General features: G+C 31.7%; 1 protein-coding gene across 1 annotated transcript; it reads left to right on the forward strand.

The window, feature by feature from the left end:
• The first annotated feature begins 1,642 nt into the window (after positions 1-1,642).
• On the forward strand, positions 1,643-3,593 carry LOC104224420 (F-box protein CPR1-like). The gene has a single exon (XM_009776069.2). It carries the CDS (start codon positions 1,859-1,861, stop codon positions 2,954-2,956), a length of 1,098 nt encoding a protein of 365 aa, XP_009774371.1. The 5' UTR covers positions 1,643-1,858; the 3' UTR covers positions 2,957-3,593.
• The last annotated feature ends 7,320 nt before the right edge of the window (positions 3,594-10,913 follow it).

Consider the following 10,913-nt stretch of genomic DNA (forward strand, 5'->3'; position numbering starts at 1 on the left):
ATCACGATTCCAATGGTGGGAACTCCAGATCGTGACACACAACCAGGTGTCTGGACAATTAGGGGTGTCAATGGTTCGGTTCGGCCGGTTATATTATAAAATTTGTACCATACCAATTTTTCGGTTATTCTCTTATGTATAACCAAAATTAGACTTTTAGAAACCGTACCAATCATATCAGTTTCTCTTCAGTATCGGTACGGTTCGGTTAATTTTTGGTATTTTTCTAAATATCATGCAAAATTCACCAATAGAAGTAGAATGTCATAACATATGTTCTTTTATAGGACTCAGCACAACGTTTCAGATATTTTTACTATTTAAAGGGTGATGAATTAAAAAATAAAAGATGACTAGAGTATAGATCCATCAAATATTCTATAACAACGTAAAAGAAACTAAGCAACGACAAAGAAAATATAAATCACACAAGTAGAAAGATATTAACCAAGCTAGAACTCTAGAATAAAGTCTATAGAAGATTAAATTTTCAAAAAGATATATCAAAATTATATGAAAGGAAACATATTCAATACATTGTAGTTTACTACTCGTAATCTCTATAATACTTTGTGTCTTGCTAATAAAGATACTTGAAATAACTTAGTTTAAGTAGAAGTAGCATAATAGGTTTTAGGAATTAGTATTTTGAGTTTAATTTCTTGTTGGCTTGTAATAGTTTTCATAATTCCAAGACCCAAAGAAAAATTTAATGCATTATTATTTTTAAACTTACTAGATAAATATATTTTTCACATGTAAAATTTATTCGGTACGGTTCAGTATTTTTCGGTTTATTTTTATAAAATAAAAAAACCTACCCTAATTATCGGTGCAGTTATAGATTTATATAAAAATCTACGGTTTTTTAAAAAAAAACCTAAAATTCGGTTCGATACAGTACGGTTCGATCGATTTAGTCGGTTTTCGAATATACATTGACACCCCTGTGGACAACTGGAGATAAAACTAATTAAGCAATATGTGTCGCTAAGTTTTGATTGTTTTCCTACTGTACATGCAAATTAAGCATAACCATTAATACAAGAGTGAAGCTAGCTTTTAGAGTTCTATAAGTATACAAATCTACTATATCTATATATTATTAAAAGCTAAAGAAAAAAGCACCACATTAAACAAATTTGCAATTTATTAAGATATATTGATAGTATATATAATTAAATTAAATAGTGATGAGTAATTTAGGGACTCAATTAAAGACAAGTTATTTTTAATATGAAATAGATTTTTAGACTTAGCGAAATAAAACTACCATCAAACTAGAATATAAAAGCAAATAACTTAATTATTATCACGACAAAGAACTAGACTACCAACTAAGAGTATTATCTATCATAAGTTTTTTTATATAAACATACACATATAAATACGTAATAATAAAATTTTAAATAAGTATTTCTAAAGTTGGTTTGGTTCGAATTTTTCGAATTATTTTTTAGTTAAAACCGAAATCAAACTTAGTTTAATCAATTTTTAAAATTCAATATCAAACCAAAATATTATTGACTTGGCAATGGACAATCCGATAATAAAGGTAGAAATAGAATTTAGTCAGATTGATTAATATAGTATACCCATTATTGTGGCAATTAAATAAAAGAGAATTAATCAACGCCTAAAAATGGGGAATGTATTACAACAATAATTTCTTCTATTTAGAGAGGGAAATGTGCAGTAATTCATTCATCAATGGCACTACCATTTTCTTCATCTTCCTCAGTCCTACCAATCTAGATTTTTCCCAATCAATTTATGTGTTCTTTTCGCTTGTACTAATTTCGGAACACTTGACCCTTATTTCTTCTATTTCAATTTGTTGCGTCTCCATTTACTATATATGGGCAGCAGCAAAATTGGCCGCAGGCCTTTCCCTGAAGATTTAGACGGAGAAATTCTACTCAGGCTGCCCGTGATGTCGTTGTTGAGATTCAAATGCGTGTGCAAGAACTGGTATGTTCTTATCAAGAGCCCCGCTTTTATTAGAAAACACTTGAATTGTAGCAAGAATAAGCCTTCCCAATTCATGATTTATGATTATAATGCGCGTGATGATTCCCCTCCCATTACTTTGATTTCAGAGAATCATGGAGACGGTGAAGCTCCTGATTATATCCATAGATTTAAAGATATGACGAATGTTATAGGCTCTGTGGATGGATTGTTTTTGTTGCGGAGAGAAATTGATCCCGAAAACAGATACATGCATATCTTTGCAATGGCGATGTGGAATCCTTCGACCAGAGAGGTGAGGCACCTCCCTCCACACAAAATCCAGTACACTCACTTTGGGTTCGGATTAGATCCCTTGACTAATGACTATAAGGTGGTTTGCTATAATTTCCACTTTGGTGAATATGAATATGCAGCTGTCTACTCTTGTTCTACCGACTCATGTAGAAACATTACACCTAAAATTAAATTCTATTCTTACGGACGATCTTTACATGAAGCCTGTGGTATTGCTTATCTGAATGGGGCTTATTATTGGCTGATAAGGGAGGGGCGTAAGCCCAGCATTCTTTCGTTTGACTTTAGCAATGAGGTGTTTGAAGAGATTGAAGGGCCAGATGTTATCTCTTTTAGTTCTCTGATATTGCTTGACGACTCGGTTGCCCTCTTGACCTTTTATGGAAATTCTGTTCATGATATATGGGTAATGATCCAACCAGGGGTTTGGAACAAACTTTTTACTTTTCAAAACTTTACATGTATTAAGACTTGGTATTCCAGCTGTCTCATTTTGGCAACTAAACGTTCTCGGCTAGTCTCATATAATGTTAGGACTAAGAAGACAAGACGTCTTGGATTTTGTCACCCAGTCCTGCGACGCTGCTGTGGGTTTTATGTTTATAAGGAAAGCTTAGTGACATTGAAACGAGAGAATGGAGAGCAGCTGGACCATCGCAACTTTCCTGATGCCTCGTTTGAGCTTTAAACAAGAGTATGCAACAAACTCAAGTGTGGAGAACATAGAGGGGGAGCGACAAACACAGAATCCTATAGTTATTAGAGTGTTTCAGCGAATTGATATAGAGTAGGTTTACGAGATGAATGAATTGATTGTGTGAATTCCCGACTCTTACCTTTTTAATACAGTTATGAAGAAATTACAGCGATACACGCCTGTGATTTCTTAGTCAGATCTGCTACTGTATCACTTTAGCGAGAAATGTTACAAGATATACTGAAATATTTGGTTCCTAAAGATTTTGGAATTCAGCCTGCAGAAACTTTGGAGTGAGAAATTCGAGCAATTTATATATCACATGTTCCGTTCATTCATTGAGACAAGAGGGGTTGCTTTGATGGTAAGCAACCCCCACTTCCAACCAAGAGGTTGTGAGTTCGAGTCTCTCCAAGAGCAAGATGGGAAGTCCTTGGAGGGAAGGATGCCGGGTGTCTATTTGGAAACAGTCTCTCTACCCTAGGCTCGGAGTAAGGTCTGCGTACACACTATCCTTCCCAGACCCCACTAAGTGGAATTATACTGGGTTATTGTTGTAATGAGCTGTAGCAATTTTGAATAATGAGCTGAATGGAGAGAGTACCTATCTCTGTGAAACAAATTATATTGAGATATTACAAGACATGAGCTTTCTACTTTGTTTTTCTCCCCGAGATGTTGAAATGTTTTTATCCACCAGATTTCCTTCTGCTTTTCGATCTTCTAATTATAGGAAATTTCTAATGTTCAAGTATAAAGTTTATTTAGCCCATTAACTGTTCTTTATTTATGTTTCCATTCTCTTGCTTCTTCTTTTATTGTGGCGAGAATTTCAGGATTTCCGCTGTTAATGAGTGACATTCTGCATAACCTTGGTTGCATCATTGACAAATGCATTGTTTTTATTTGTTTTAATAACTGTTGCCTATTTGTTTTCGGATACATGATCAATACAAGTCATTAAAGAACACATAATCTTTGCTTTTGTCCCTCAAATGTTGAAATGCTTTTATTCACCATATTTCGTTCAGTTTTATTCACTTTTTTTTGGTAACTAAACAATTTTATTACCAAGTAATATTTTACACGCAACTTACGGAGACGTGAGGTACAGCTGCTCAGTGTTCGTAGCTCCTGAAGTCCCCTTCTTGTTCATACTTAGATGCGTATCTTCTTTTCGAACAACTTTATGGTATTTCAGACTTTTGTATGTAGTATTCTAGTAGCTTGTGTACTTGTGACACCAGATACAGAGTTGTTATAGACGTTTGGCAGTTTTATCTTCCGCATCGTTATTTTAGTTATTCTAGTTGCCTTTTGTTATCACTTAAGTTGTTAAAAGAATTATATTGTTCTAACGTTGGCTTGCCTATCAAGTGAAATATTAGGCGTCATCACGATTCCAATGATGGGAACTCCGGATCGTGACACACAACCAGGTGTCTGGACAACTAGGGGTGTCAATGGTTCGGTTTGGCCGGTAATATTATAAAATTTGTACCATACCAATTTTTCGGTTATTCTCTTATGTATAACCAAAATTAGACTTTTCGAAACCGTACCAATCATATCGGTTTCTCTTTGGTATCGGTACGGTTCGGTTAATTTTTGGTATCTTTTATAGGACTTAGCATAACTTTTTAGATATTTTTACTATTTAAAGGGTGATGAATTAAAAAATAAAAGATGACTAGAGTATAGATCCATCAAATATTCTACAACAACGTAAAAGAAACTAAGCAACGACAAAGAAAATATAAATCACGCAAGTAGAAAGATATTAATCAAGCTAGAACTCTAGAATAAAGTCTATAGAAGATTAAATTTTCAAAAAGATATATCAAAATTATATGAAATGAAACATATTCAATACATTGTAGTTTACTACTCGTAATCTCTATAATACTTTGTGTCTTGCTAATAAAGATACTTGAAATAACTTAGTTTAAGTAGAAGTAGCATAATAGGTTTTAGGAATTAGTATTTTGAGTTTAATTTCTTGTTGGCTTGTAATTGTTTTCATAATTCCAAGGCCCACAGAAAAATTTAATGCATTATTATTTTTAAACTTACTAGATAAATATATTTTTCACATGTAAAATTTATTCGGTACGGTTCGGTTTATTTTTATAAGATAAAAAACCTACCCTAATTATTGGTGCGGTTATAGATTTATATAAAAACCTACGGTTTTTTAAAAAGAAACCTAAAATTTGGTTCGGTACAATACGGTTCGATCTATTTAGTCGGTTTTTGAATATACATTGACACCCCTATGGACAATTGGAGATCAAACTAATTAAACAATATGTGTCGCTAAGTTTTGATTGTTTTCCTACTGTACATGCAAATTAAGCATAACCATTAATACAAGAGTGAAGCTAGATTTTAGAGTTCTATAAGTATACGAATCTACTATATTTATATATTATTAAAAGCTAAAGAAAAAAGCACCACATTAAACAAATTTGCAATTTATTAAGATATATTGATAGTATATATAATTAAATTAAATAGTGATGAGTAATTTAGGGACTCAATTAAAGACAAATTATTTTTAATATGAAATAAATTCTTAAACTTAGCGAAATAAAACTACCATCAAACTAGAATATAAAAGCAGATAACTTAATTATTATCACGACAAAGAACTAGACTACCAACTATGAGTATTATCTATCATAAATTTTTTTATATAGACATATACATATAATTGTGTAATAATAAAATTTTAAATAAGTATTTCTATAGTTGGTTTGGTTCGAACTTTTCGGATTATTTTTTACTTAAAAACTGAAATCAAACTTAGTTTAATCAATTTTTAAAATTCAAAATCAAACCAAATTATTATTGACTTGGCAATGGACAATCCGATAATAAAGGTAGAAATAGAATTTAGTTAGATTTGTTACGTTAAAAATCAAAATATGGTGGATGTCTACTCTTCCTCCATGATATTTCTCTCAAATGGTTAATGACATATTCAATAACATATTTTCTATGTTCAATGACATATTCCATGACATATTTTCTTCACTTTTCATGCATATATAAAGACCTTGTAATAGATAGAAAAATACACACAATTGAAGAAGAAAATCTCTTCCTTCTCTCTATCTCTATTCTTGTTCATGTTTTACTAAGTTGCTTTTATTTCTTGTTCATACTTTACTAAATTGCTTTTATTTCTTGTTCATGCTTTACTAAATTGCTTTTATTTCATAACACGTTATCAGCACGAGTCTCTAACCAATTGTATTTATATATCTACAAAAAAATTTCCTATATCCAGAAAGATTACAATTAGAAGTCATACATATCATCACGTGGTTAAATGTAAAGAGAAATTACATATGGTAAAGAATGAAATGTAAGAAGGTATGATTATCTTATACTTGTTATTCCCTTAAAAATCTCATATGCACACAACTTTGTACTACACCTATATTGCATAAGCACATATTAATATTACATCTTTTATATCACATGAATGGAATAAAATTTTCGAAGTTCTATATGTTAAAATCATAGTAGCAGTTAATTGTTGATATGATGCATGTCATGGTAACCAAGGATATTTTATATAAATTGTCCTATGCATATTTATGTGTTAACTATCTTCAATCTGTCTTGCCGCTTTAAACATTTTCTTTTACTTGGATGAATATTTTTTTCCTTTTGGATTTTTACACTTGCATATAGCACCAAAAAAAAAAGGAATAAAAAATAAAATAAAATTGGTCATACTGATTAAAAGCATAAATCATCTTGAAGAAAACAAGAAATACTTCACATCTTTATCTAGGTTGATTAATTACTTCTTTGAAGTTTGGAAAACAAACCAGCTATTGAGAAAGTATACTTCATAATTTATGGTCGTATCATTTGAAAGCAAACAATGATTAGTATGACTACTAGAAGAGGTATTTTTGAGTATCCATGACCTACTTGATGTTTGCTACTGACTTACCATTATTAAGTATTTTATATGAATGATGCACAAGCTACAACTGGTAAGTTGTGACCTATAATGTCACTTTTCAGGTAATATAAATGTTGAATTTATGTATTAGTACTATATATATGTATTGTTACCTATATGGTGTACTTTTGATAAATTTATTCACTAATTACTTGGTTGAGTTGAGTGAAGGAAAGTCATGACATTTAATCAAATCCAATAGGTAGGGTATACCCCGAAAACAACAATATTTTTTAAAGAGACTCAATAAATATTATGACAATGATTTTATGATCCTTTTAAACTCTAATAGAATTTAAAAGAAATATTCTGACTACAAACGGTTGTATTTCATATAGATGCTACAAATCATTAATAAAGGTTTACGCTGATTTGAGATTTGTACACTTATTTAAGAAAGCAAATTTGATTTGCTAAGTTGCAAATTAGCTGTGTACAACTTTCTTGGCATGTGGTTGAAATTAAGGCTTGAGAATGAATCTCAATATTGTTTAGCCTATTATGCTATTGATTAAGACATCGGGATCAAGTCCTGATGCTCCATAATGATAAGAGTTGGGTTTGAGTCCCAATTTATTATGGCCTAACATGTCTTTATATTGGTAAGACATTGAGTTTGAGTCCCAATGTACCATATTGATGATATAATGATGACTAAAGAAAAATAATATATTTTTCATGAAAAGACATAAAAATTGTCCCACTTGATTTGCTCCATTCTTGAAGTGAATGTGATAATAGTGCATAATAAGTTTCAATGAAGACAAGTGGTTGAACAATGAACGTGGGCGTTCCAAATATCAAAATAATAATAATCATCACTATGATTATAAAAGGAGAACAATAAGGGTTCTCAAAATAGTCCTTCAAAATATGAAGGTAATGCTTACCATCAAATTGGTATGAAAATAATAAAGCACGTCGCTGATTATGATCCATTCCTTGAAGAGAATGTGACTTGTGATAAGCATTGAGAATGCAAACCCATTCCTAAAGTTGAATGTGGCAATATGTGATAAAAGCAATGAATAAAGACATGCAATTCATGATTATATGAATACCACACAACTCACCTCTAAGGGAGGTTTGAGTAAAATAAAGAGAATAAATATTATTGTGTGGTTACATGAATATGTCATTGGTCGCGTACATGTGATATGCCAAATATTATTTTGTCATGCCTTATAAAAGTTATTAAAGGCAAAGTTAAAGCAAGAAATGATTTTGTTTATGATGATTTTGACCATGACAATTTATTATGATATAATTTTCTCCGTGAAGGAGACATTTACCATATGAATGGTATGATAAAAGATCTTGTAGTACAAAAGTTGTTAAGAACTCCGGAAAAACTAATTTGTTACTACCCGGATGAATAAACTTATTCATGACATTGATATTGTAAAGTCTCAAAAGAAACTTTTTGAGTTTCAAATATATAAGTCAAAGTGATTGGCATATTGAGACTATAAATGAAAGGAAGATTGAATATCTTCATATTTCTATAATCATACCGGGTAAATATGAAAGGTTACCCGATCTTCTTTCTATTTGTACTACACAAATATAAGCATGATGCTGGAATCATATGCCACAAGTAAACTAGAGATTTACTAAAATAAATATTAATTGGCATGACTAGTTGGCCATCTCGGTTCAATTATGATGCGAAAAATTAATTAAGAATTATATTGACATATATTGAAGAATAGAAGATTCTTCAAGAATTCTCTTGTGCTGCTTATTCTCATGATATACCAGTTAAAGGTTGAGATTGAATCCTTTGATTTCTGGAAGGAATAAAAGGTGATATATATATGGGCCCAGTCACCTGCCATGTGGACCGTTTATTATTATATGATTTTAATAGATGCATCTATTTTATGGTCACATGTGCATTTATTATCAACTTGCAGTTTGGTTTTTGCAAGATTGCTTGCTCAAATTATTATAGCACAATTCCAGAATATAAATTATGATGATTTATCTTAATAATACTGGTTCAAATCCAAGTTGGTTTAGCAGAAATTGTATGCCTCCAATTATAGCTAAATCATTGGTTATGAGAACAAAACTCCCACAAAACGAAATTTGGTATGAGATTTATTATTTAATATACAACAATACTTGTACGCATCTAGCCAAGTTATAAAAATTTCTCCCTATCACAATCGGTTCAGGGTCAGGAACCAAATAATTTCTATATAGAAATATGGATGTGCTATATGATTTAATTATGCCACCAAAATGCACAAAGATGAGTTCCCAAAGATGGTTGGGAAATGTGTTGGTGATCCCAACATTAGGGGGAGAAAATGGGCAGCTGAGAAAGTGATACGTGAAATGAATTATTATGAATACATATAGATCCTCGTACAAGAAAATATAAACTTGAAGTTCAAGTGATAATTCATTTACAAATTATTGCCAGACGCATTTGCTGACCCAAAGCTAAATGTCATATTTCAGCTGCTAATGCTCCAAATAGAATAAAGTCCATGAGGGACAGAGTCTATGGCACGCATGAAGTGTAACAGACCAATCGGTTCCAAAGATAAAACTCCTTGAAGAAGGAGAGGGGCAAATATTCAAAATGGTCATAATAAGGAGGCAAGTGCCCTAGAAGAGCACCACGACATAACACTTCATAAGACCTCATGGGAGAGGCTCAGGTACCTGAAAATAATGAAATAAAGAGATCTCAATAAGTTATGTCTTTATTGGGTAATAATGGAACCGACATAAAATGATTGTCGACGATATTGTTAATATAATGTAGCGCTCAATATGATTAATATTGACGAGGATCTTGAGATCAAATCTGTCATGAAATTTGGACGGATAAAAGATTGGCCAAATAAAAAATACGCAATGAAATTGACTTCACTTGAAAAATGTGAAGTTGGACGGATAGTCCAACACCTGAAAGTATAAAGTCAATTGAGGTATAAATGTGTTCTTGTGCGAAAGGTTCAAGTCGATAGACATAAAGACGACTTGTGGCACAAGAAAATTAGTAAATATCCTCACATTGAATATATGGAGACATGTTCTATTATAGTGGATATAGTCACTTCATGTTTTAATCTGGCAATATATGAAAAACTTGATATGCATATAGTGGATATCATTTAAAGATTTAAATTGTCTTGGAGCATATTAAGGTTTCCAAGAAATTTATTAAATAAAGCTTCAAAAATCCTTATACGGATTGAAACAATCAGGGCGCATGTGGTATAATCGTCCGAGAGAGTACTTGATGAAAGAAGGGTATAAGAATAATTCAATTTTTTCTTGTGTCCTTATAAAAGGATATGGATTTAAATTTAATCGCCATGTATGTTGATGATTCAAATATCATTAGAACTCCCGGAGAGCTTCCTAAAGCAGTAGACTGTTTAAAGAAAGTATTTGAAATGAAAGATCTTGGAAAGACAAAATTTTGTCTTGGTTTATAAATTGAATATATGAAAGATAGAATTTTTGTCCTTCAATCAGCATACACTAAAAAGATTTTAAAGAGCTTCTATGTGGATAAATCACATCCATTAAGTACCCCGATGGTTGTGAGATTACTCGATATAAATAAAGATCCACTGCGACCTCATGAAAATAATGAAGAGCTTCTTGGTCCTAAAGTACCATATCTTAATGCAATTGGTGCGCTAATATATCTTGCTAACACTACAAGGCATGACATAACTTTTTCAGTTAATGTCTTAACAAGATATAGCTCCGCTCAAGGAGAAATTGGAATAAAATCAAGCACATATTGCGTTATCTAAGGGGGATTACCGATGTGGGCTTATTTTATGGCAATGATTGCAATACCGATCTTGTTGGTTATGTCGATGTGGAGTATTTATCTGACACACACAAGGCTTGATCTCAAACATGTTATGTGTTTACATGTGTGGCACTGTCATATCTTGGCGATCGACTAAGCAATCAATCGTGGCTACTTCT

Source organism: Nicotiana sylvestris, chromosome 11 (genome assembly GCF_000393655.2).
Source record: "Nicotiana sylvestris chromosome 11, ASM39365v2, whole genome shotgun sequence".
NCBI classification, from domain to species: Eukaryota; Viridiplantae; Streptophyta; class Magnoliopsida; order Solanales; family Solanaceae; genus Nicotiana; species Nicotiana sylvestris.